Source organism: Brassica oleracea, chromosome C5 (genome assembly GCF_000695525.1).
Source record: "Brassica oleracea var. oleracea cultivar TO1000 chromosome C5, BOL, whole genome shotgun sequence".
Taxonomy (NCBI): Eukaryota; Viridiplantae; Streptophyta; class Magnoliopsida; order Brassicales; family Brassicaceae; genus Brassica; species Brassica oleracea.
Window position 1 is genome coordinate 41,054,138 of NC_027752.1, and position 27,254 is coordinate 41,081,391.

The 27,254-nt window shown below is 38.8% G+C and overlaps 5 protein-coding genes across 5 annotated transcripts; 2 read left to right on the plus strand and 3 right to left on the minus strand.

Moving 5' to 3' along the window:
* Positions 1-844: 844 nt before the first annotated feature.
* On the minus strand, positions 845-1,326 carry LOC106292827 (arabinogalactan peptide 12). Its single transcript, XM_013728483.1, has one exon. It carries the CDS (start codon positions 1,218-1,220, stop codon positions 1,035-1,037), a length of 186 nt encoding a protein of 61 aa, XP_013583937.1. The 5' UTR covers positions 1,221-1,326; the 3' UTR covers positions 845-1,034.
* A 2,897-nt stretch (positions 1,327-4,223) lies between these two features.
* On the minus strand, positions 4,224-6,809 carry LOC106343497. Its single transcript, XM_013782728.1, has 7 exons — positions 6,408-6,809; positions 6,027-6,113; positions 5,661-5,921; positions 5,411-5,575; positions 5,276-5,329; positions 4,960-5,106; positions 4,224-4,892 (listed from the first exon to the last, which is right to left on the minus strand). Exons 1-7 carry the CDS (start codon positions 6,579-6,581, stop codon positions 4,515-4,517), a joined length of 1,266 nt encoding a protein of 421 aa, XP_013638182.1. The 5' UTR covers positions 6,582-6,809; the 3' UTR covers positions 4,224-4,514.
* A 4,931-nt stretch (positions 6,810-11,740) lies between these two features.
* Positions 11,741-12,946, plus strand: LOC106292324. The gene is made up of 2 exons (XM_013727924.1): positions 11,741-12,289; positions 12,395-12,946. Exons 1-2 carry the CDS (start codon positions 11,741-11,743, stop codon positions 12,944-12,946), a joined length of 1,101 nt encoding a protein of 366 aa, XP_013583378.1.
* A 5,932-nt stretch (positions 12,947-18,878) lies between these two features.
* Positions 18,879-19,649, minus strand: LOC106292325. Its single transcript, XM_013727925.1, has one exon. The coding sequence runs from the start codon at positions 19,647-19,649 to the stop codon at positions 18,879-18,881; it is 771 nt and encodes a 256-aa protein (XP_013583379.1).
* Positions 19,650-23,497: 3,848 nt separating this feature from the next.
* LOC106296185 (lysine--tRNA ligase, chloroplastic/mitochondrial) lies at positions 23,498-26,847 on the plus strand. The gene is made up of 14 exons (XM_013732261.1): positions 23,498-23,764; positions 23,885-24,103; positions 24,191-24,302; positions 24,395-24,503; positions 24,601-24,658; positions 24,783-24,851; positions 24,936-25,043; positions 25,134-25,226; positions 25,322-25,426; positions 25,489-25,695; positions 25,765-25,859; positions 25,959-26,049; positions 26,184-26,363; positions 26,502-26,847. The coding sequence occupies exons 1-14, from the start codon at positions 23,498-23,500 to the stop codon at positions 26,592-26,594; spliced, it is 1,806 nt and encodes a 601-aa protein (XP_013587715.1). The 3' UTR covers positions 26,595-26,847.
* The last annotated feature ends 407 nt before the right edge of the window (positions 26,848-27,254 follow it).

The window sequence follows — 27,254 nt, forward strand, 5'->3', positions numbered from 1 at the left end:
AGATAGGTCAATAGCTGCTCGTGATTTCTTATGAGGTAAGTTATATTCAGCCAATCAAGAAAAGTTGTATTCATATTTAGCTTTTGCTTAATAGGATTGGTTTCCTTCCATCAACACTCTGTGTCATCATCCACTTTTCTTTTCGTTCGCAGGCCGTAAAGTTGAATATTGATAAAATAATTTTTTGAACATGGAGAACATTTTGGAAAGGAGGAAACACACGCAGAATATTATTGATCACACCAAAAAAAAAGTAGCGGCCACTAACAAAAGCCTTTCAGGGCATTCCTCGAAGCCACAAGCATGAACTTTAAAAAAAAAACTAATACCATCCCATATGGCTTAACATGCTAGTGTCTGCTACCATCCCATACTCCGAATATAACTTAGCTACTTAGTTGGTAGTTTGTGTCAGGTTGGTCTGAAACTTAGGTAGTGTAAAGTTAATCCGATAGGTCTTTGACGCTAAAATTAGATTGCGTTTCAACTTTTAGCTAGTTATATGAAAATCAGTATTGACCAGTTTCTTTTTTTGTAAGATTTACATTTACTCTCATTTTTGAGTTTAATTGTAAAGTTTGATGCATTTAAGGTTGCAAAGAGATCCCTCTCGTTGTTGCCACCGTTGGGAGATTATTTGTTATATTCTGTTCTGAAAAGTTATTCCGCTAGAATATCATTGGGTAAACTCCGAGGCCATAAACATGATATATGATAATAACCACACATTTCAACGGTACCCAAAGCATCCATAGTTTCACGGCTCATATCGCATCATTGATCATACCACTCGAAGATGTGAGGTCGGTTACTATTATCATTTGTGCGGACTTTGTGGATCCCATAAGCATATATGTAGTAATAATTACGAAACATATATAAACACAAACACTCATGCAATTACATCAAAACCCAATAATATATAATTGTCCAAATATTAGAAGCAATAACAAAAGAACTCATACTATAAAAATAAACAGAAGTAAAGGTAAAACAAAGTATCAAACCTAACTCTATGGTATGTAGAGATCGGTTTAGAAGAGAAACCCAGATGCCAAAGCAACAACAGATGCAAACAATGCCGGGACGAACATAGTGGCATCAGAAGTAGGACTTGGAGCTGGAGACTCTGTCGTCTGAGCCGCCGCCTTTCCTACGGCTGAGAAAGCCACAATAGCCACCATCAACACCACCATAAGCTTCATCTTCATTGACTCCATCTCTCCTTTTTTTGTACTTTGAAGAAACTTAGTCAAGAGATTGTTTTGGATCGGTTTTGTTTTTGGTACGTTGATGAAGTTGTGGTGGGTGGCCTTGTGGTTTTGAAAGAGTATTTATAAGCCAAATGCGGGAATGTTGATTCCTAGAGACGGGGCTATCTGTGAAATAGTTTATTACATATTTTACGTAACTTTTTAGTAAAGAAAAAGGTATCTGAATTGCAGCAATGAAAATATCAGCTCTATAGAAGAAAAAAACAATACGTACTCGTCTACAATCGATGTATGAAAGAAATATTTCAATTATATTTACATTAGTTTCTGTAAATAATCCTAACTAGTTTGCATAAAGATTGTTGCTAGCTCTTTGAAATGTAGCCCCAGTGAATTAAATATACAACTCAATAAGCACTTAGCATATAAATATTTTGAAAATAATATTTTTGATATGTAAATGTGAATGTAAATTATACTATTCGTACATAAGAAAGAAACAAAACAGGTTGTCCAAAGATTTTGAACAGCTGGCAGAGATTGGCTGTAGCTTGGCCCAAACGATGTTGTTGTCTTTCTCAACCACTCTGTTCTTTCTTTACAACCTCACCACTCATTCATTATTAAAGTTTCATATTCTGTTCTTTCTTTAGATACCTTAGTGTGGATGATTTATCTAGAGGTTTTAGGTTCTAGAAGATGTCTTTGACATTCATCTTGATTGAAATTCGATTTTTCATAATATGGTCAATATACAGATTACAGATGGTAAACTCTATAGACGTTCGAAACATATCTACTGCATTTTCCATTTTTATTCATTACTTTTATCAGTCTATATGACATTTCATATTCATTGTATCGAGCTTCAGGTTATAATAATATATGTATGGTCTCCACGTTTAACAATTGGCTTGTTCTAATAAAAAGAGAAGTTTAATTAAGACTGCGTATCCTTATTTTGACTCATTATTCGTGAATCTGAAGATAGCGTGTGAAGTGGGAACACGCATTACCTAGATTAAGATGAAATTCAAGAGCTTAAAAGATTGGGACTTAACTTAATTAGTTATAACATCTTTTGTGAATTTTGTAACTTCTGACAGAACTTAACTCTTAAGGTGATTGCGTAACTAAATAACTTAAACTATTGATAATGCTTTTTCCAACGTTCACATTTTCATATCATACCAAACTATGAAAATGACCAACCACCCTCTTTCCCAACCACACCGGTTTAATTTCTTCTAATGTCGGCCATTAATTTTTTTAAATCATATTAATGTACTGTTTTATACTATTTGTTTTCACTATACGATAAATAAAACTAAGCCGGAAAGCCTTTTTTTTTGGACAACTAATAGCCGGAAAGCTTGAACACCGAACATGCATTATTGTAAGCATGTGGTTTCGCTACAATGTGGCCCCAACTTATGGAACTAATTGTTGTTTTCTCCTCAGTTCCCAAACAATATGAGTTGTTCTTTTTCATTTTGCATAACAAAACATATATAAATAATACTCATGAAATCTATATAGGTATTTTTTTGTGAAAGGGCATACCTATATAGATGTGTACTTCATACATTTCATGAATATTGGTTTTCTAGTTTTTATTAATGAAAAAGATCTTCTATATTTATATATATATATATATATATGTACTTCATATTAACCAAAGTCAATAAACATATATATACTTGGATTAGTCTCTGGGAAGCAAACAATCCGAGCTATATCAATCAAAAATTAACTAACATAGAAAATTAATCGTTAGAAAAGTCAGTTATTAAATACTTTTAATATTGTGAAAACCATAGTTGACATATATGCTTTATACATAATTCCACAAACAATTAGGCTTTTTTATATCCTTTTCATTCGGTTAAAGTTTCAAATGTAAACCTTTAGCGACCAATGCTAGATTGACAACAATGATTTCGTACACTTTTATTTTGAAAATCGAAAGTTGTGTTGGAGTTTGAATTCAATTGCTTTTTTCGGCTCTCGTGTTTATACAACCTATTTACAGTTCCTTGTTTGAAATCTTCACATATTTGCTATCTATTTCCATGCATGTTTACGTTACGGTTTTTTTTTTCAAGAGGCTGAAATAAGTACCCACAGTAATTAAAGTAAGTAACTAGCTCGTAAATAATCTTGATACTTAGCTGAACTAGCTCGTAATTTCAAACACAAACTACTAAGCATAAACTTAACGGCAAACCTTAATCTTTACGGAAGATTAAACCAAAAGATTTTGCGCGGCGTGGCTACCATAGCTCATAATGTGCAAAAGTGGACTCTGCGTACGTAAGTTTGCTTCCTCTTTGTGGTGCAACCGTTAAAAATCAGCACCGTCTGCCAGACTGCCACTTGAACCGTCACAATAGAGTAGTTGAAAACTGAAAATCACATAGTTATACTGCTGCAAGAAAACAGAAAACTGTGAACTACTACTACTATGATGGCGTGTGAGGACTCAAAACCGCCACTTTGATACATTAACTCATAAGATTAATTGTTGTGGTCGATGTAGCTACATTGATCTTGAAATATCCATCAGTCAACGCATGCACATAAAAAAACGGCACGCAAGTGAAAAGTACTGTTAACTCATCCACAGTAGTGAGTCACTTCTAAAAGGATCCATCGTCTTATACTCTTAGTGCTTTAGCTAGGTAAAATCCACAACCATATTAGCAAAACAAGTGACATTTCTTTCTTCGTTGTTTTTTCCAGAGAAATGGTTTGCGTGTTGCGTCTGACTGAACTCACCCGTTTTTGTTGGCTGTGTAAGGTGGAGACAGCCTTGTATGTGGTGCTGACTTGAACTAAAGAAGTCAAGAGTCAGATTTTTGTGTTGCAATGAGTACAGAGAAGAGAGTTAGATGTATGAAGTTGGAGAAAGATCAAAGCTCTGTAATGAAGAATCAACCAATTGTTTAGTTAAGCGGAAGCTAATCTCCAATTATACCTATGTAAAGCCGGACGGTAGAGTAGTGATCAAAGAGGGAACATATTAGACATACGCGTGAGAGAGAATGTGATATTACTTAAGCCACAACTTCACTCCCCATTCCCCCCATCTAGTTACATACTTACATGGACACTTTAATACAAAGTTAAAAATAAGACAAACATCAAAAACTTTCCATCACCTAAGGAGAGCTTACACAATACATCATCACTAACTGAGTTTTGTTTTTTTTTCACTACAGCCATTACTACACAAGGAGGATGAAATATTACAAAGACTGAAAGAAACATAAAGCTGAGTACACACTATGCACGCCACCGTTATGGACAGTTCTTGTTCTTACCAGGACCACCATAGTAAAAGAAATGTCCCCAATCATCATTACTTCCCGTTTGAACATCATAACAGTTAGATTTCTCCGTGAACGTTCCCATCCTCTTCGGTGCTTTAAGGTTATTAGAACTATCGACCACTTGTATGTTCCTAAAGTAACTCGCTTTGCTGAAACCTTCTTCCGGAAAGTGCCCACTTCCCATTTGCGTCCAAGTGTGGTGGCCACCTGACTGCGAGTTCACAACCTCTCCTCCCCACTCGATCATTGACGCACTCTCTGTAAGGTAAGAGAAGAGAAACGATGGCCAGTACCCTAAAACATACCCGTTACCGAACTGCATCCACCAATGTCCCTCCTTTGGATCCTGAGACAAGTTAAGTTTCAGTTTTTGTTTTAGAGCATAAGAGGTTTGAGGTGTGACATATAAGTACCTTCCAGATTAGGATACTGATATCATACTGAGAGTTACGGTATCCAGAGACTGGTGAGATGCTTGCTCCCATTGCTATGTCACTGTTGATTTGAATGAAGCCTGAGCAGAGAAGGTTGTAGCAACCAGTAGCTTGGTAGGCATCACTCTGCAAGACAAAAATGATACAAACATCATTGTATATTATTATAAAAAGAGTTCTAAAAATCGGTTCTAAACAATAATCTCCTATCAAGCATCTAATTGCCTCCTAACGATTTTTTGAACATTTTGATTATACATAATTTAATTCAGTGGGAGTTTTGAAAAAATCTTACAGTCCAGTAAGTGAAGAGTCTTGTATTATTGTCTCCATATAGATCCGGGCTCACCTGTGATACAAATCCAAAACAACTCAATCATACACAAAGTCATCTTTGCATCATCTCCAAGTCATGACAAAAGTCTCTTACCTGCCAACCAGCTTCAATGCTGTTAAGATCTTGTCCAAAGGAACCACCCAAAAGCCATATCTGTGACAAGCTGAACTCGTTTGCGTGCTGTATCTTTGGCTCCCACACATTCAAAGTCGCTTTAGCTCCATAGTACTTATCTCCTTCCACATAAGCTATGGCGTGCTAAGAATCAAACCAAGGTACAAGAAAATTAGCCTCAGGAGAGCAAACAAAGCTATACGAAACAAATGATTACTACAACTCTCACCTGATGACCATTTTGGTTGATGAGGTCAGGTTCAGCAGATTTAGGAATGGGAACAGTTTTGTGTTTCTTCTTGCCGTATCTTTTAACAGAACTTGCTCTCAACACATCATCCTCTTTTGTCCTCCTCATCGGAATGGTTCCTTCAGAACATTTACCGTACCGATGCCATAACTGAGGGATGTGAGTTTCTTTCGTCTCCTTTGGCTTTGCAGATGCTTTGTTGTCATCAAAGAGTCCTTCAGGATGGTAACTAGGCCTCATCTGAACACAACAAGTAACCAAAAAAAAAAAAAAAAATCAGCATTAGAAGAAAGCATTCAAAGAAAGAAAGAAAAACATCATTAGTGAAATTTTGTTTCTGTGAACCTGAATCTTGTGGTCTTTGAGGAAAGGGTGGTCGAAAGCTGGCTGCTTTGAGATAGGAACACAGTCGATTATATCTCCATCTGGACTCTGTTTAACCACAAAGAAGAAGAAAAAAGTTGAAAAAAACTTAAATCAAACAAAGTAAAGTTCACACTAATACTCTCTATGTCACTTGAAATTGTGCAAGAATAAAATATCTTGAGATTAGTAGTAGCTAAACTAGTGTGGTTTAGCCACATAATGAGAAAACCATTGATTATTGTGGTCATTAGCATGACATAAAGTTACTCAAATCATCATTCAGCAGAAGAGAGAAAGCACGAATCTTTCATTTTGCAATCAAACACAGACTAGTGAGGAAAAGAGAGAGTCTTTTTGAACCTGAATGGTCTTAACAGCAGGTTTGTTCAGCCTATTCAAGTGCTTCTTCACCTCTAGCTTCTGCCTTGACGCGCCATACCTCGCTGCGCAGGATAGCGATATCGTACCAAATAGCCATAAACACACTAGTAAACCTCTGTTCAACTTCACAAAGCTAAAATGCACCGCTACCATTGTCGCAATATAGCTCGGAAACTTTCACACACACACACACACTAAGGAAGGCTAGAGTACAAGAATATATCTTAAGAGCCCTCAATGAAAAGAACACTAACTAGAAGATGTTCAAACAAGACAATTGATAAATTGTTCCGTCCGTGAGAAGGTGTGTCTGGTTTTCTTCTTGTCGCTAAAATCCAACCACACTTGCAAAAATCTTAACTTTCTTAAACTCCGCTTTGAGTGAGAGAGTAAAAAGTGGAAGGTCTCTCTCTCTCTCTCTTCTCCACTTCACTTTTTCTTGTCCCATGGGTCCCATCTAATATTTTTAATTAATTGTCATCGTTAGCTGTCATTAAGCCTCGACACGGATCAGATATCCGGATTTTTGAAGCTATTTATGATTTGATTCGTATGCCACGAATATCTAATATTTCGATTTGCTTTGATTCGGAAAAATACGGGTATTCGAAAAAACGGATATCTGAAAAATAAATAGATATTTACGGATATTTACGAATATTTACGGATATCTCATATGTTTTGATTAATGCAAATAATCTTAAAAATTTGATACAAATTTGTTTCGTAAAATATTTTTTTGCATATATATAAGATAATTTTTTTTAAAAAATAGTGAATCTACGTATTTTATAAATTTCTTAAACCTAGTTAACAATTATAATAAGACAAAACTTAAGAAAAAATTATAATTGTCATAAATTTATTCATTTTTTTTTTATAATTTATTCATTTTCTTTTATGTATTATTTTTATATATATAATAATGTGAATAAAATTTGTCAAATCATATGTTAGAATAACAATTATATAATTTTATGCATTTAAAACTTTAAATATAATAAAGATATATATGTATTTATATATTACCGGATCGGATCGGATATCTGTTTCCCAAAATTTTAATATTTGTGATTTGCTTTGATTTTAATGGATATTGATTTTTAGTATTTGTTTTGCTTCGAAGATTTAAGAATATCCGAAATTTTTGAATCGAAATGAATAACGAATCGAATCAAATTTAACAGATAAAATGTTCAGGTTCTAACTGTCATTATCTTTCTTTGAGATTTTAATTGGGACGAATAAATATATAATCTTTAGTTATTTTCCCGCCTCCCTATACGGTGATTAGCGACATTATTAAAGCTTTTTCCCGCCTCCCTTAGTTGGGATGGAATAGAACCAATGAAACCTCTTGTGGTTGTGGAACATAAGACCATGCTCTCTTTCTTCAAAAACATCCTCTCTATTGAAGGGTAAAGATTGCTAGAGCTGGTCGAATCAATACAGTTAAACGATAAGAAACTAACAATCACCTCACTTTTTATAACTAACCAAAGTGCTATATATGATTAGTTAAAAAAGACAATATTTTTTTTTTAAATGGCTAAGAAAAAACACTAACGTTAACGCTGTCTACGAAACCCGAAATTCTAAAAATCTAAAATCTAAACCTTAAACCTCAAATCGTAAACTCTAAATCATAATTCCTAAACCTAAACCATAAATTCTAAACCCAAAATCCTAAACTCTAAACTCAAAACTCCAAACCATAAACCCTAAGCCATCAATCATAAACCCTAAACTCTAAACTTTAAATCATAAACCCTAAACCCAAAACTCTAAACTATAAACCCGAACTCTGAACAAGTGATGGGTTTAGGGTTTAATTTAAAGTTGTGTTTTGGGTTTAGAGTTGATTTAGAATTTAGAGTTAGAGTTTTATGTTTATGGTTTAGGATTTTAGATTTAGAGCTTAGGGTTGGTTTAGGATTTTGAGTTTAGAGTTTAGGATTTAAAATTTTGGTTTTAAGTTTACGATTTGGGGTTTAAATTTTAGGTTTTAGGTTTAGGGTTTAGATTTTTGATTTTTAGAGTTTCGGGTTTTGCAGACGGTTTTAACGTCAGTGTTGTTTTTCTCAACCATTTATTTTTTAATTTTATTACATTTTTTAATTAACCATACAAGGTATTTTGGTTGGTTATAAATGGTGAGGTGAATTTAATCATTCAGTGAATTTAAGTACTGTTTAAGAAACTATACATACAGTGGACAAAGTAATTAATTTAAGCAACCACATTAATTGAACAAAACGCCATTAGGAAGGCACCCAGAACATCTATTTTCCATTTTACAACTATATATAAATCACCACATACATTACACATAACACAATGTCCATGATAAGTCTGGTAAGATCAAACTCTATGGTTCATTCACATAATCACATATAATTTGTTTTATATTTGAGGACTACATACGGTCAAGATTTATAGTCCGGAATTTTCGGTAAAGCTAAAGGCTACCTAAACATGTATAATCCATAAAAGGCACAGGAGAGTTATGATGAGAGTAGGAGAAAAGCACGTAGAAGATTTTCATAATAGTGACATGACGTTCATGACTCGTGACTATACGATAAGGACGTGGAGCCCCAGGCTTTTCTTATCGCATCCTCTTTGTTTATTTATATATTCTTGTTTAATGGCGCTCCATTATTGTGTTCATAATGCGAATCTTTTCAAATTGCTTAAGATTATCTTCTTTCACGTAAAAATCTTTCAAACGATGAATAGATCCAACGATCTCTATTCCCTAGCATGATAGTATTCATAAAACGAATCGTGTGAATGAGTAATTCTGTATGATTTTGTCAAAAAAAAAAGTGCATTTTGTCTTCGGTGCAACATATTGATACATGTGACTTTTTCACTTTATTATTATTTTTAGTTGAATGATTATTAGCAAGAGAAGAGCCTCGAATCTAATTTTGACGTGTTCCTATATGTAATGAAAAATGCCATGCAATGTAATTATGGTAACAACTAACAACAGAACAGAATTACGAATTGTAAAAAGAAATAATTTAATTTTCACAGTTAAAATTAAAAAAGTCGATCTCTCTGACTCTGTTCCCAATGCAGAATCCCTGGAAGCTGCCTGGCTCAGCCTCCGCCCTGAGCCCTCCGCTGTCCGCCGCTGGTGAACCCCCTCCTCCGCTGTCCCTCCCTCCTGATCCCCCAGACCCATCCACCCCTCTTTCTCCTCATGAATACCCTCCCCTATCCTCTTCTCCTCCATCCAAATCTAGATCTAAGGCCAAAACCCTAATCTCAAATGAATTTTGGTTCTTCCCTCTTCTACTACTGAGACTGTGCTTCTAGATGTCACTATGACACTACAGCCAGAATCAGCCAAAAAAACTTGCCCCACCATAACTGGTCTTCAAAAAGGTCTTACATCAAATTTGTTATCTCTAACTCAAACTGGTCCCCTCTTTGGATCTATCCCTCAAACCATCCTATCTCCTGAAACTATTCCACCTTCAACCTCCAACCCCATTGACTTCTCTGTCCACAAACCAAAATCGTCCTCCCCCCTTCTTACCAACAAAGCCGCTTCTCCTATTTTCCCTCCTTCCTCTGTCCAGACTGAAGCAAGCAAAAAAAAACTACCTATCTTTCCTCTTCCCCAATCCCACACTCTAGCTCAAACACCCTCTCTTGTAGAAAGGTTGAGATCTTATGAAGATAAAACCCTCCAAAGACTTGCGCCTATTACCATTTCAGAGACAGGACGTCCAAGAGTCCTTATTCCTGATGTTGTCTTTGAAAAAGGTGCAGAGTTACACAAGGATTTTATTGTTTGCTACTACAATGGTAAGCCGCCGCCATTTAACCAGATCCAGAGTGTCTTCAACCACATGTGGGGAAAAGGTAAAAAATTAGAAATTCACAACAATCCACTAAATCGATCTACTCTGGTTAGGATTCCTAGTGATTACCTGAGGCAAAAAATTCTTGAAAAATGTATCTGGTATGTTGGAGATTCTATGTTTCATACCGCGCAATGGAGTTCCGAGCACTCGATGTCTACCCCTCCACTGAAAGCAATAAGGATCTGGGCTCACTTGATAGGCGTTCCTCTCGACCTGCGCTACAATCAAGGGTTAGTTTAGTTGCAGGTTTGGTTGGAGAACCAAAAGAAACTGATGATTTCACTAGGAACCTAGTGAGTCTCACTGTTTCCCATGTGAAAGTGGAAGTCGACCTGACTAAGCCGCTCCCATCTGTTGTTGAATTTGAGCACCAGAGCGGTGAGGTAGTTGAAGTCCAAGTCACTTACCCCTGGACCCCCCCAACCTGTTCCCATTACCATGAGCTTGGGCATATTGTCCGAAACCGTCTCCTCTATACCCCTCCTCCCCCTCCCCTTCCAACTCCTCAGAAAACCACCCATCCAGCTCCTCCCCTCCAAAAAACTCCCTTCACCTCTTCCTCAAAGAATCCTCGTCCCTTGCCACCTAAAAACCAAACAAAAAAATCTACTGTTTATGTCCAAAAACCCCTCCAGTCCAAGCCTTTAAATCCCCCCATCTCAACTTCCTCTCAATTTGCTGCTTTAATAAATCTGCCCACTGATTTCTCTCCTGCGCATTTAAATAATCAGCTGATTTTAGCCTCCACCCCAGAGCCCCCACTTCGTCCCTCTCTAAAGCGCTCCAGCTCCTCTCCAACACTGTCGCCCCCTCACCTTTCTCAAAACACTTGCCCAAACCCTTTCATCCTTCATACCTCTAAATCCACCCTTTCTCTTCCACCAAATCCAAATGAACCTACCCTTTCACTTCCACCAATTCCCAAAGCCCACCCTGATATTTTTGCCTCCCCAAACTGCCCTAAAAAGCTCTTGTCCCTTGATTCTCATGCTATGAATGAGGATCCCCCTATTTCTTCTTAATGAGTGTAAAACTCTTTTTTTTTGGAACATCTGTGGTCTAAATGACCCGGATAAACATCGGATTTTTGTAGACTGGCTTCATACTAGTAAACCGCTCTTCGGGGCTATCTTGGAATCTCATATAAAAGAACTTTCTTTGTTACACTTAATGGCCACGTTATGCTCTGGCTGGCACTATGTCTCGAACCACCTTTCAGATGCTGATGGCAGAATCATCCTAATCTGGAAGGACCCTCTGAAGCTTCAGGTTGTTCATTAGAGCAGGCAAACTCTAACCTGCCTGTTGACTCTTCCCAACAAAGAACCCTTCTACTATACTGCAGTGTATGCCTCAAATCTTGCAGAAGAGAGAAATGATCTGTGGACTGACCTCTTACAACTTCACTCCGCTTTTGATTTACAAAGCAAGATGTGGTTTATTGGTGGAGATTTCAACCAAATCTTACATCACGCGGAGCACTCCTCACCCACTGCGAACTCCCTAAACAGCCAAATGTACCTTCTACAAGACTGCCTCCTTCAGACTGGTTTATTCGATCTGCGTTTCAATGGTCCCAACCACACTTGGAAGAATAACCAGCCTGACTCACCAATAGCAAAGAAACTGGACAGGCAGCTTGTAAACAACAATGTCCTCACCACCTATCCCCACGCCATAGCCACCTTCCTTCCACCTTCCATCTCAGACCACACACCCTGTCTAACAGACCTCGCCTATCAGTTACCTAAAGCCGGAACTAAACCCTTTAAGTTTCAGAACTACTTAACCAAACGTCCTGGGTTCACTCAGCTGATAGCGGACGCTTGGGCTCAGGCCGGAGGCTTCTGCTGCAATCTAACGGGCCTGTGTTGGAAGCTAAAACTCATCAAAAAGGATTTGAAACTTCTAAACATAGATAACTATTCAAAAATACAGGAGAGAGTGAAAGAAACTTACTGTTTGCTTCAAATTGTGCAGGTACAAGCCCTTCAATTGCCCACGTCTCAGAATTTCAGAAAGGAGAGAGAACTAAATCAGCGCTGGCAATTCCTAAGACAGATATAAGAGTGCTATTTCAGGCAGAAGTCTAGGATTAACTGGCTTAGAGAAGGAGATCTAAACACAACCTATTTTCATAGAATTTGCCAAGTGAGAGCAAGTTATAATGCTATACGAGCGTTCCTCACCTCAACAGATGTACTCATCACTAATCCTCTGGAGATGAGTCAGTATGCGATCGCTCACTTTCAATCGGTTCTAGGCCCTCTTAACTACCAGCCCCCGGTGACTCATTCTCATCTTGAGTGGTTCCAAGAATTATCGCCTTTTAGAGTCTCTGAACATCAAGCGCAACAAATGATATCAACACCAACTGCGGTAGAGATTAAGCGTCACTTTTTCAAGCTCAACGCAAACAAAGCGCCAGGACCAGATGGTCTTACCTCGGGATTTTTCAAGGCATCTTGGGAGATCATAGGAGGAGAAGTAGTGTGCTCAGTTCAACAATTTTTTGAGACTTCGTTCCTGCCAACGACGACAAATGCCACCATCCTCTTCTCGTCCCAAAGTTCCCAGGAGCATCTAGAGTTACAGAATACCGCCCTATCTCGTGCCTCAATACGGTTTACAAAGTGATTTCGCGTCTGCTGGTGAGCCGTTTAAAACCCATCTTGCCTGCCTTGATCCTCCCCTGTCAAACTGCATTCATTAAAGATAGACTCCTCACTGAGAATACGGTTCTGGCAAGTGAACTGGTTAATGGATACCATAAAAACAAGGGCGCCAAGCGTATCACTATAAAGGTAGACATAGCAAAAGCTTTTGATACCTTGTCTTGGGAGTTTCTCCTCACTTGTTTGAAAAGCCTGAATCTACCGAGTCAGTTTCTAGAGCGGCTGAGGGCTTGCATCTGCACCACCAGCTTCATGATCGGCTATAATGGAACAGTAAACGGTTATTTAAAAAAAAAAGCGTGGCCTCAAGCAGGGAAATCCCCTCTCGCCATATTTGTTTGTTATTGCCATGTACTATCTATCACTTATGCTAAACAAAGCGGCCGAGGAATGTAAAATCAAATACTATCCAAAGTGTAGTGGAATAAAGCTCACCCACCTCTCTTTTGCAGATGATCTTCTCATCTTTATTGATGGATCAATCTCCTCAGTTCAGTATGTTCTTCAGGTACTGCGAGAGTTTGAGCTTCGATCGGGTCTTGCTGTTAGTTTCCAAAAAACAAGTTTTTTTGCTTCGGGTTTGAGTGAGGAAGAGACGAGTGTAATCCAAGCCTCCACAGGAATGAATCAAGGCTCGCTCTCATTTGCTATCTGGGAGTGCCTCTCAACTCCAGAAAGCTCTCTCTGCCAAACTGCCAACCCCTGATCCAGCAAATAAAAAAGAGATTCGGCTCTTGGTCAGTAAAGTCTCTGTCATTTGCGGGAAGGCAACTACTCATAAAGACGGTGATAGCTGGAATCAATACCTTCTGGTGCTCAGCTTTCATTCTCCCCAAAGCCTGCATTAAAAAAATTAACTCAATGTGTAACCACTTTCTTTGGAAAGGGAACTTGGAAGGGCATCATTCTGCGAGAGTATCTTGGGAAACTGTCACACTAACAACTGCACAAGGGGGATTGGGAGTTAAAGATATGCTTACCTGGAACAGGGCTTGTTGCTTGCGCTTGATTTGGTTGCTCTTTTTCAGAGAGGATTCGGTTTGGGCTGCCTGGTTCAAAGAGGTCATCCTTAACGGCTCAATCCACAATTACTGGACCATAAACCCACGCCAGTCTTTCTCGTGGCTTGTAAACAAATTGATAAAGCTCAGACCGGATGTGTTCCCTCTCATCAAACTGAGGGTGGAAAATGGACGGTCTGCTCTTTTTTGGCATCACAATTGGGCTCCTCCTGGAATCATAGCCGATCTTCAGGTAACCTCTCGATCCAGAATAGGTATAACAAGCAATGCTACTGTCGCTTCTCTTTGTAGGAACGGCAACTGGAACTTACCCCCGGCTAGATCAGATCCCATAATCCAACTATATACCTACATCACCACAATAGAGTTAACCACTCTCCCTGATTTCTATGAATGGACGCTGCTGGGAAAAATAGATAACAAATTCAGAACAGGGGAGGTCTATACTCATCTTAAAGGTCAGATTCTAGACAAGCCATGGACCAAATCCGTTTGGTTTCCGCATCAGATCCCGCGACACGCTTTCCATGCCTGGCTTGTTCTGCAGAACCGTTGTCCAACCAGAGATCGATTGATTAGTTGGGGCATCCAGACTGATCCTCTCTGTCTCCTCTGTAACTCTCATGGTGAATCTCCAAACCATCTCTATTTTGACTGCAGTTTCAGTTTCGAACTCTGGTCTTTGGTCTCTCATCGTTGTAGAATTAGACTGCATAGATCATGGGATCAATCAGCGACTCAATTGGAAACTCTAACTGGTGAAAAAATTTCAAAGCTACTCACCCTTCTCTCCTGGCAAGCGACGCTCTATTGGATCTGGAATGAGAGAAACGGGCGATTGCATGCACAGAACTTCCGCGGCTGATGTTCTCTTCTCTCTGTTGGATCATCAAATCCGAAATAAGATACAAAGCTTTAGAGAAACAAGCCCTGCTCTCTCTTCGAACATGTTCCAACAAAGTATTAATCAGAAAGTCAAAGCAAAACAAATTAAGATGGTATGGTAACTCTAAATCACTAGAGAGAGGAGTACCAAAAGACTCGGAAACTAAAAAAAGTAAAGGTCAGCTGGTGCAATTGCTATGAATGCGAGCAATGGTAATAGTCATGATCAAAAGTCAAAACCCAAGGTAGATGATGATGATGATCAACATAACTATTAGTACGATCAAATCCAAGCATTACTTATCACCACCACCATCATCATCATCGTCGTACTCATCATTATCAGAAGAAGATAAAGTCTCGTAAGAATCAGGTATGGACAAACACATAAATTCCCATAGACAGCGAACGAGATGACCATACGGGAAGCAATAAGCCATCTCAAGAAGCTGTTGAGTATTCAACATCTCCGACGACCGAACCCTACTCAACCGCTGCCACGCGTTGGTTGAAACTGAAATCTTATGTATTTCCCTTGATCATAAACGTACACGATACAATTGTTATATACATCACGTTTGAGTATCTGTTCCACTATCGTAGGGTTATTCTCTAACTATCCAAGAATATAGGAGATTTAGTTGACATATTCTTATACTCCCTCTCAGTCTAATCGTTGGGAGCTCGAACGGATAGACTGTGTTTAAAGTCATTGAAGAGTGAGCTTGGTAAGCCTTTTGTGAATATATCTGCGAATTGTGAAGACGAAGGAACGTGAAGCACCCGCACTTGGCCCAGCGCAACTTTCTCACAGACAAAGTGTATATCTATTTCGACATGTTTCATTCGTTGGTGCTTCACAGGATTGGTGGATAGGTAGACAGCACTAATGTTGTCACAATAAACTAGTGTCGCAGCTTTTATTGGACACTTGAGCTCCAGGAGGAGGTTTCATACCCAACACGTTTCTGCAACTGCATTCGCCACTCCCTTGTACTCTGCTTCAGCGCTGGACCGAGATACTGTGGGTTGACGTTTTGATGACCAGGAGACCAGGTTGTCGCCGAGGAAGATGAAGTAACCTGATGTCGAACGGCGTGTGTTTGGACACCCGGCCCAGTCGGCATCAGTATACGCTGTAAGCGTTGAGGAAGTGCTTCTGTAGAGTTGTAGGCCATAGGAATTGCTTCTGTAGAGTTGTAGGCCATGCGTGAGGGTTCCTTGGAGATAGCGCAACACTCTTTTGAGTGCTTGGAAATGAGGGACTCGCGGATCATGCATGAAAAGACAAAGTTGCTGGACTGCATACTGGATGTCTGGGCGAGTCAGGGTTAGGTATTGTAGAGCGCCTGCGAGGCTTCGGTACAAGGTCGGGTCGTTGATTGGGGCACCTTCGTCACTCGAGAGCTTTGCTTTTAGATCTACAGGGGTAGAGATGGGGTTGCAGTTCTCCATTGATGCACGTGTTAGAATCTCTTTTGCGTATGCTGATTGAGAGAGCATCATTCCTTTGGTGTTATAGTCTACTTTGATGCCAAGGAAATATTTGAGGAGGCCTTCTTCTGACATCTCAAATTCTTGTTTGAGGAGCGAAGTGATCTTGTTTCTTAACGATGGTGATGAAGCCGTAATGAGAATGTCGTCGACGTAGAGTAAGAGGAAAGCTTGCTGATCACCTTTGTCGTAGACGAAGAGAGATGTATCACTATTGCTCTTCTGGAAGCCGATACCTGAAACAAAAGAGGAGAAACGAGCATTCCATGCCCTCGGAGCCTGTTTGAGGCCATAGAGTGCCTTCTCCAGCTTACAGACGTGGTGAGGGTTTGTTTCATTCTTCATACCTGGCGGCTGATGCATGTAAACCGGTTCGTCGAGGGTGCCATGGAGGAAGGCATTCTTGACGTCAAGATGATGTACTTCCCAGTTGCGTTGAAGGGCCAGATGAAGAACGGTACGTATCGTTACGGGCTTGACCACAGGGCTGAAGGTTTCGTCATAGTCAAGCCCTTGTTCCTGAGACTTCCCATTAGCCACGAGGCGAGCTTTGTGGCGAACTGGATTGCCATCTGCATCAAATTTGTACTTATACAACCACATGGAACGAACTATGTTAGTGTCAGGTGGTTTAGGCACCAATTTAAACGTCTCATTCTTAATCAATGCATCGTACTCTACAGTCATGGCAGGGTTCCAGTTCGGATCTTTAAGAGCTTGAAGGTGGGTATTTGGAATTGGTGAAACTGTGGTGTGGAGGGAAAGAACAGATTTTTGTTTGCGGGTTCCGTCCCTACTCCGTGTTGTCATAGGATGACGTGTTGGAGGCGGTAAGGAGTGGACCGGAGCCGGCTGATTTACAGCAGGCGGTATGGTCGGGCCAGAAAGAGAATGGGCCGGCACCATCGGTTTTTGAAGAATCTGTTTGAAAACAGGGGAAGTTTCAGTGTTTTCAAGGAAGGTATAAGTGTTTTTGGCTGGAGTAGAATGTGTTTGGGCTGAGGGAAAAATGGTCTCGTCGAAAATGACGTGACGGGAGATGATGATTTTTCTTGTTTTGAGGTCTAAGCAGCGATATCCTTTATGGTTTGCAGGATAGCCAAGAAAGACACATGGTGTGGAGCGGGCAGCAAGTTTATGAAGTTGAGAGTGGTTTATGTTTGGGAAGCAGAGGCACCCGAAGGTGCGTAGGTGGGAGTAGGTAGGTTTTTTTTGGTATAGGAGAGAGTAAGGTGTTTTGTTTTGAATGGTAGAGGAAGGGAGAATGTTGAGAAGATGAACAGCGGTGTGTAAGGCCTCTATCCAATATGTTGGAGCCAGACGCGCTTGAAAGAGGAGAGTTCGAATGGTGTTGTTGATTGTTCGTATCATTCTCTCAGAACGGCCATTCTGTTGAGAGGTGTGAGGACACGAAAATCTTGCAACGATTCCATTTGAAGAGAAGTAGTTGTGGAATTGGGCATTGTTGAACTCGCCTCCGTTGTCGCATTGGAATGATTGAATAGTTGTTTTGAATTGCGTCTTGACATATGCCGAGAAATGAGTGAATTTAGAAAAGACCTCGGATTTGTATCTGAGAGGATAAACCCACAAGAAATGTGAAAAATGATCCAAAAATAGAACATAGTACTTGAACCCACTGATGCTTGAAATTGGTGAGGTCCAAATATCAGAATGAACAATTTCAAAAAGAGAAGAAACTGTTTTATTTGAATCATAGAAAGGAAGTTTTAAGTGTTTACCCATTTGGCAAGCTTCACAACAAGTTGGAAATTGCCTTTTATTACAAGAAATAGATTTTGCAGAAATTAAAGAATTGAGAGAGGCATCGTTAACGTGCCCTAGGCGCTTATGCCAAGTAGAAGGATCTGCGACAACGAGAGCGGTTGGAGAAGCTGAAGTCGTCGGTTTATTTGTTTGGCAGGGCACGGAGTAGAGTTCTCCGATGCTGTTACTGCGGAGCAGAATCCTCCTGGTGTTGAGGTCCTTTATAGAAAAACCAAAAGGGTCGAATTCGACCGAACACCAGTTATCATTAGTTTACCGACGAACAGAGACTAGATTCTTGATAATGTTAGGAGTAACAAAAACATTGTTCAAGGAAAGAGGTCGAGAGAGTGAACAGAGAGAGCTTGAACCAGAGAGAGTAATTGGAATATGAGAACCGTTACCTACTGTGACTGCGTTTCCGGTGCAAGGTTTAAGAGGAGAGTTTAAAATACCTGACGATGAGGCTAGATGCGCTGTAGCACCAGAGTCCATGTACCAATTTGCAGCTCCTGGATCGGCAAGAGTCATTGTGTTGAATGCTTGAGCAAAGTCAGTTGTTGGCTGTAGCTGCGTATCGGTTAAGAGGGCTTGAGGAGGACGTTGAGGAGCAGAGCCAAGGATCCCTCTTGTTTGTTGCATCCATGGTGAAGGATAGCCTGGCCATTGCATCATTGGCGCTGGAAATTATTGCATTGGCCACTGGTTGTTTGCGTTTTGACTTGGCTAGTTGTTGTTCCATGATCGTTGCTGGTAGTTACGACCACGTCCGCGTCCTCTGCTGTTTTGTCGCCGGTTCCCGTTGTTGAACTTATGCGGAGCTTGCTGTTTGTCTGTTGAAGCCGTAAGGACTGTTGATGAGGACGGAGTGTCTGCGGGAACAGTTCCTTTGTTGCCTTTCTTGAGTCGGGTTTCCTCGTTTAACAGCATAGACTTCGCATAGTCAAAGGATGGAAAGGGGTCTTTGTGTCTGATGACGTTGACGATGTTGTCATACTTCTCATTTAGGCCATTGAGAAGATACATCACAAGTGTGCGATCTGTTACCGGTGCGTCAAGGTTGGCTAAGAGATCGGCGATGCCTTTGAGGGTTTGACAGTATTCTTGAACTGTGCGATCGCCTATCTCTGTGGTACGTAGGTCATGGTCCAGCTGGATTACGCGAGACTCCTTGTTAATTCTGAACTGATTCTCGACGCGTATCCATATGTCACGGGCTGAGCCTCCAGTCTGAAACGTTGATTTGAATAGGGGTTGAGTCAGCGTGCCATACAGCCATAGCTTGACCAGACCGTCACGCTTCTTCCAGGCAGTGTCGTCATCGTTCGCAGGGAGGGTGGTTCCATCGATGTGGCCTAGGACGTCGAACGCTAAGCAGTGAGTGAGGAAGAGCTCACGCCAGGCGTCGTAATTGTGATCGTCATAGTCTAGAACAATGGGGATATGTGTTTTTATATTTGTGATCCCAAAGGTCCTTTCTTGATCTTGGTTTGCCATTTGAAGTGAAGAAGAAGAAAAGAAATGAAGAAGGTAAGAGAGGAAGAAGTATTGAAGACGAAGAATAGAAAGATGAGAGAAAATTAGGTCTCAAGAGCTTTGTGCTCTGATACCATGAAATCTTATGTATTTCCCTTGATCATAAACGTACACGATACAATTGTTATATACATCACGTTTGAGTATCTGTTCCACTATCGTAGGGATATTCTCTAACTATCCAAGAATATAGGAGATTTAGTTGACATATTCTTATAGAAACGTCAGCCACAGCTACTATTGCCGCGCTGCTGAACACCATATCCAACAAAAGAATCTCCTCTTTCTTTATTCAATTTGCGTACGAACTCAACTCTCGGTGCTAGTGGTTTTGACTTTTGGTGCTCCACTTTGTTTTGATATTTGCAGTTTTGTGATATCGGTTCACTTTTATATTTCCTTAATTTATGGAGACTCAAGCCGTTGAATGGGTCTTTTACAAAAAGGAATAGGAGTAGCAAAAAAAAAACATATGGTTTCTTAATTACAATATTTAGCTACTTATATTTATATAAACTGTCCTAAATACCAGGAGAAATTGGTTGGACTGTAGTTGTCAAAATTTTACTTTAGAACTTAGTATGTACAATTTTTTTGATGTAGCCTTAAAAAATTAAATGAGAAAAAAACATTCTTACAGTAATATTTTGTTGCTTTAGAAAAAAAAACTCTTACAACAATTTTTTGAAAATATTTGGCTTTAACTTTAAAAACTATATAAATGAAAAAGAGTATTTGTTTTTTTTTCACAAGTGAAAAATAAGATTTAAATCTATAAATAAAACTGATACTTATATAGCTTCACTTTCGTAAAACAAATCAGATTTAAAAAAAATTAAGGAAAATTGGGCTCTATGATTTTCAAACAATTAATAATTCATTGTGTGACTAAATGCCCTAATACACCTATACACTTTTTTCTCTTTTATACAATATTGACATATTGCCCTCAGTAATAACCGGAAAAACCTGAAAAAGAAAAAGAAAACAATGATTAATACTCATTGTGGAAAAGCAACTCGTGTCCCTACGTTATTCACACATTCTTATGTTATTCACATCCTCTCATTTTTACCTTACTTTCTTTTGGTTTTTGAAGGTGAATAATAGTCTTCATCAACGATTTGGCCACCACATATACACATCCAACTTTTATGGTGTTTCTCTCCGATCAAAATCACTTATTCCATGATAACGATGACTCAGCTTCTCGGAATTGGGAATCAGGGGAAATATGACACAGACTGTAAGTTCTGATTGTGGCTTAAATTTTTTTTGTCTTGGAATCTGAGTAAATCGGTGAAATCAAGTATGATGGTTGATTAAGTGTTCGTGTTTGTTGTACCTGCTGAAATATATTGTTGTTTTTCGCCGAATCGGCTGTTCCTCTGGTTTGATCTACTTCGCTTTTGTTGCATGTCTGGTAAAATAGGGAAAAACAAATGATGATGGTTGATTAAGTGTTTATGTTTGCTCGCTTTTGTAAGTATTTTTTGATTGCTTCTGATTAGTCAATTTGTCGGTGTAAAACATTTTGCGGTGAGACATCCACTTGTTCCCTAGTTTTTTGTTCTCGTGTTACCTGTTATCCAATTTTCGAAGCCACTGGCTCTTTATTTTCCTTCCGCTTTGTGTAGTCTGCTGATTTCTATTCTAGTATATTTGTATGCTATACCATACGTATATAGACTGATGTTTTCCATTCCATTGACCGCAACCTGTAATTTCTTTGTTTGTTCACACTGCATAGGTTTGTTTTAAAGTATTCTACTCATATGGAATAGCCGTCAGTTGGTAACTGAGAAGGAATTTGAGATCTAGTGGCTGTTTGCGGGGAAGCCAATCCGTTATGTTCTTCAAGACTTTGCCATAGTGGCTGATTTTAACTGTGGCGAAAGTGGGGGCTTCCATGGTGAGGCGCAAGAGAAAGCTATTGGACGAGGGAAGGGAACCATTTAAAAACTCGAGCTTACATGCATTTTTCTATTTTATTTGGAAAACATAGAATAAAAATGATATTTTACAGTACATAAGCATTAGTTATGCTTTGGTGTTGTAATTGATATGAATCTTGGTTTATGTATATTGATCAAAATTAAATATTTAGCTTACATTTAGTTAACCATACTCATACAAGTGTAAACTTCACACAAATTTCTATTATCTTTTTTGTAATGATTCTATTTAAAAGTAGAAGATTGCAATGAATGATCTATATTGTATAGTTTAATATTACATAATATAGTTTAATACTTACATAATATTATTTACTATTTTAAGATTTTGATATTTGGGGGTAGGGTTTAAGGTTTAGTGATTAGGGTTTAGGGTTAAAATTTGGGTTTAGGGTTTAGTGGTTAAGGTTTAGGGTTTAGTATTTGGAAGGTTGGGGTTGAGGTTGGGGTTCATATAACTTCTTACATTCAAGCATAGACGTTTCATAATTTCACTAATATATACTATACTATTTATTTTGTTCCATTCTATTTGAGTTTAGAGTTTTTATTTGTATTTAAATTTGGGTTTAGGGTTTAATAATTAGGGGTTAGGATTTAAATTTGGGTTTACGGTTTAGTGATTAGGGTTTAGGGTTTAAATTTGGGTTTATGGTTTACTGATTAGGGTTTAGAGTTTAAATTTGGGTTTAGGGTTTAGTGGTTAGGGTTTAGCATTTGGAAGGTAGAGGTTGAGGTTGGGGTTCAAATAACTTCTTACGTTCAAGCATAGACGTTTCATAATTTTACCAATATGTACTATACTATTTATTTTGTTCCATTCTATTTGGGTTTAAGGTTTTTATTTGTATTTAAATTTGGGTTTAGGGTTTAATAATTAGGGTTTAGGGTTTAGTGATTAGAGTTTAGGGTTTAAATTTGGGTTTAGGGTTTAGTGATTAAGGTTTAGGGTTTAAATTTGGGTTTAGGGTTTAGTGATTAAGGTTTAGGGTTTAAATTTGGGTTTAGGGTTTAATGGTTAGGGTTTAGTGGTTAGGGTTTAGCATTTGAAAGGTGTGGGTTGAGGTTAGGGTCCATATAACTTCTTACATGAAAGCATAGACGTTTCATAATTTCACCAATATGTATTATACTATTTATTTTGTTTTATTCTATTTGGGTTTAAGGTTTATATTTGGATTTAAGATTTATATTTTGGTTTTGAATCTGGAGAATAAGGTTTAGGGTTTAATATTTAGGGGTTATGGATGAGATTGTGATATGCTTTATTATTTTGGATTGATATGAGATTTGTGTGTTTATATTATTTTGTTGATATGGAATATAACAATATGGTTTGAGTGGCGAAATAGAAGGAATACACCATTTATTGTAAAATGTTTTTACTTTATCTACATAATTACTAAACACAATGAAACGTATGCGGTTATTAAATATGTGGCGTGGAAGATGTATCTTCCCTTATAAAGTTAAAGCATGTGGTAAATAATAGCCATACATGAAGTTGTCAACGTCATCACACTACATCTCCTTCACCGGTTACTTGTACGTTTAAAGGGTAAAACCGGATCAGATCAAACTTAATTATTAGATACTTAATTCTATCAAAATCAACGTTCTACACCTAATTTTCATTCAAAACTTAGTCATTTCACAAATTCACCCAAAAATTAATCTTTGAACCGACTTTATTTGAGGAATCTGAAGCCCAAATGGAATCATTGACAATTTCAGGGCCCAAAACATTCAAAAGCCCAACTCACTTGTTTACTTTCTGGTCCCACCTATCCACAGGGAAAGCAGCAGCAGCAGCACTAGTCAAAACCAGAGCACCGGAGAGCGAGAGAGAGAGAGATGGAGGCCCTGAAAGTATGGAGTCTAACGGCGTCGCCATTGAGGCAATTACTTCGTCTATCTTCTTCTTCTACCGCAATATACGGAAGAAGATCCCACCACTCATCACTGATGCTCCGATGCGCCTCCGCCGCTTCTTCTTCTTCTTCTTCCTCAAATGCCGCCACGGCTGAAACTCCCAAACCCTCCGGCCGAAACAGAAGGGCGGCTTCTTCTTCTAATTCCACCTCCGATCGTGAAGCTATCCGCTCAATTCGTCTAAAAAAGGTCTTACCTTTGCAAGTTTATTACAATCATGGTGTCTGAAGCTACTTACTCTGTATCAAGACATTGTTTTTAGGCTGTCTTATCCACGTGGTGATGTTTGATTTTGATTTGGTTCATTAGGTTGAAGAGCTGAGAGGTCAAGGTGTAGAGCCATATGCTTACAAGTGGGAGAAGAGCCACAGTGCAAATCAACTCCAAGAGATTTATAAGCATTTAGCGAATGGTGAAGAGTTAAACGACGAGAGTGATCGTGTTTCTATAGCTGGGAGAGTCGTTGCTCGTAGAGCGTTTGGGAAGCTTGCGTTTTTGACTCTGAGGGATGACTCTGGAACCATTCAGGTTTCATCTAACTTCCATTTTTATTTTATCAATGAGATGCTTTTGGTTTGATTGAAGGAATGTAATCTCTACGTTTATGTTTCTTAGCTTTACTGTGAGAAGGAAAGGCTGTCAGATGAGCAGTTTGAACAGCTGAAGGCATTCATAGACATTGGTGATATTTTGGGTGCTAGTGGCTCAATGAAGAGGACTGAGAAAGGTTAACCTTGAATCAAATGGTTAAATTTATCAATAGAGAAGCATTTGTTTGTGGGTCTGTTTACTAACTGTCGGCTCTCTGATTTTTTTCAGGGGAACTTTCTATATGTGTGAGTTCTTTTTCAATTCTCACAAAGTCTCTCCTTCCATTGCCTGACAAGTATCATGGTCTAACTGATATTGATAAACGTTACCGCCAAAGGTGACCTTTGTTTCCTGTCAATGTGATTATGTGCTTCTAATTCTTGAAAGCTCATATGTTTTATTTGGGTTCCACTTACTGTGTTTGATCTTACTAGGTATGTGGATATGATTGCTAATCCTGAAGTGGCTGATGTGTTCCGCAAAAGGGCAAAAGTAGGTTATCATAATAATCAAACTTCCGTTTGAGCTACTAGTTTCTTTTGTATCTTTCTTCGATATTGTGTGAGAAATTTTATTTTGCCGATCAACAAAGCTCATAATCTGTTTTTCGTAGTAGATAGTTTCAGAGATACGCAAGACAGTGGAGTCTTCTGGATATCTGGAGGTTGAAACTCCAGTTCTTCAGGTTTTTGGACACCTTTATCCTCAAATTTCCCCTAAATATTGAGTTCTTGTATAAGAGTCAGTTTAATGAACTTGTGAAAACTAGGGGGCAGCTGGTGGAGCCGAAGCTAGACCCTTTGTAACGTATCATAACTCACTTGGAAGGGATCTTTACCTGAGGATTGCAACCGAGCTTCACTTGAAAAGAATGCTGGTGAGACACATCTTCTACCATCATAATCACCCGAGAAATGTATGAAATGTAGAATATTTTCTCTGAACAGAATCCACATTGTGATCACAGGTTGGAGGGTTTGAGAAAGTATACGAAATTGGTCGTATATTTAGAAACGAAGGCCTTTCAACACGTCACAATCCTGAATTCACAACCATCGAGGTAACTCAAGACATGCCTTCTCAATCATCTGTATCCCTTGGACTTCCAATCTCTTGAATGGTTCCTTGATACATAGCAGTTTCATCTTTGTTTAGATGTATGAAGCTTTTTCGGACTACCAAAGCATGATGGACATGGCAGAACTAATCGTCACTGGATGTGCAATGGCAGTTAATGGGAAGCTAACAATTGATTATCAGGTGAGTATGGAGATAAAGTCATCTGAATCTTTGAGAAATTGAGTTGTGATTGCTCTGTGCAGGGAACAGAGATCTGCCTCGAGCGGCCTTGGAGGAGAGAAACCATGCACAATCTCGTTAAAGAGGCAACAGGAATCGATTTCAGTGAGCTAGGGGAAGATCTCGGAAAGGCCAAAGACACAGTTCTGGTGGCACTTCAAGACGTGCTTGAGCACAAGGACAAATCTGGAATTGGAGCTTGCTCTTCTCTCGGCCATCTTCTTAATGAGGTGCAGCTACTTGACAGTTTACTATCGAGTTTGAAAAATTGATGTGCTGAAATCAATTCTTGTTTCCAGGTGTTTGAAGTTGTTGTAGAGCCAAAGCTTGTGCAGCCAACTTTTGTATTGGACTACCCAATCGAGATATCTCCCTTGGCCAAGCCACATCGCGGGTAAAGTTGTTTCTAGAGCTCTGTACCATCTTCTAGACCACTCCTCTTATATTCTGAAAACATTTATAACTGTAAATGGCGTTTTTTTTGTGGCAACAGTAATGCAGGTTTGACTGAAAGATTTGAGCTGTTCATCTGTGGCCGTGAAATGGCTAACGCATTCTCTGAATTGACTGATCCTGTGGACCAGGTTTGCAGTCTTCCACATAACCGCTTTTTTGTGTCTTCTTGAATAACATTGCATATAGTAAATGATCTGGTTTTTAGTTGTCTTTGTGTACACTGGATCATAAAATATTAATGATATGATTTAACATTTGGTAGAGGAGGCGGTTGGAAGAGCAAGTAAGGCAGCATAACGCAAAGCGAGCGGCGGCTGCAGCAGAAACTCCTGAGGGAAAGGCAAAGAAAGATGATGATGATGATGATGAATCATATGAGGTGACACTAGACGAAGACTTTCTCACTGCTCTAGAATACGGAATGCCTCCTGCTTCTGGAATGGTACTTATTATCTTATTTTCTTTCTTCTTTACGATCAGATGAAGTTAGTTAATTTGCAAAATCAAAAGCATGACCAAGCTTGTATGATCAAGTACTTATATGAGTTCACTGTTACTGTTTTTTTTCCTTATCTCGTAGGGGCTTGGTATTGACAGGCTGGGGATGCTGTTGACAAACTCTGCGAGTATAAGAGACGTCATTGCGTTTCCTGTTCTGAAAGTTCAGCAGTAACACTTATGCCGAACTTGGTAATACATGTTTGTAGCTTTAGCATTCTTTCTGGTTATTTCTCCAGCAGAGCAAGTTGGAAGAAGCATGTGTAATATTTAGATAGCAAAAACCAATCCAATGATTTTATTCTTGAAAAGTGCTTGAAACCGAAATAGACATAATAATACATACGAAAAGAGTTCCATCATGTTATTGGTGGCCTCTCTTCTAGTTTATCCCATTTGAGATATGGTAAACATTACACAAACGTTTACATGAATTTTCTCCTAATATTTTGATGCATGTTTTAGACACATGTTGAGAGTACTGGATTAAAACTGATTCTGTCTTGTAAGAGAATGAAGCTTCACGCTCCCTTCTCTCTTACTTTTGCTGATTATCTGATTTGATTCTGCGTCGACAAAATATGATCTCCTGTTGTTTAGGTTAGGAACAAAGCTGAAATCAAAAAGAACTTTAATCATTGCTTTCCATTAATTGCTTCCAGTGTTATTTGATTATTCTTTTTTTCCTTGGAAAATGACAAGCTAACACCAATGTTTAGAAAGTCTAAACATGGATTATACAAAGGGTTTATTGGGTTTTGTCTATTTGGGGTATAATAATGCTCTTAGGTTTTAGCATTAGAGTTTGATCAGGTTACTTGTGGAATGTAATGTA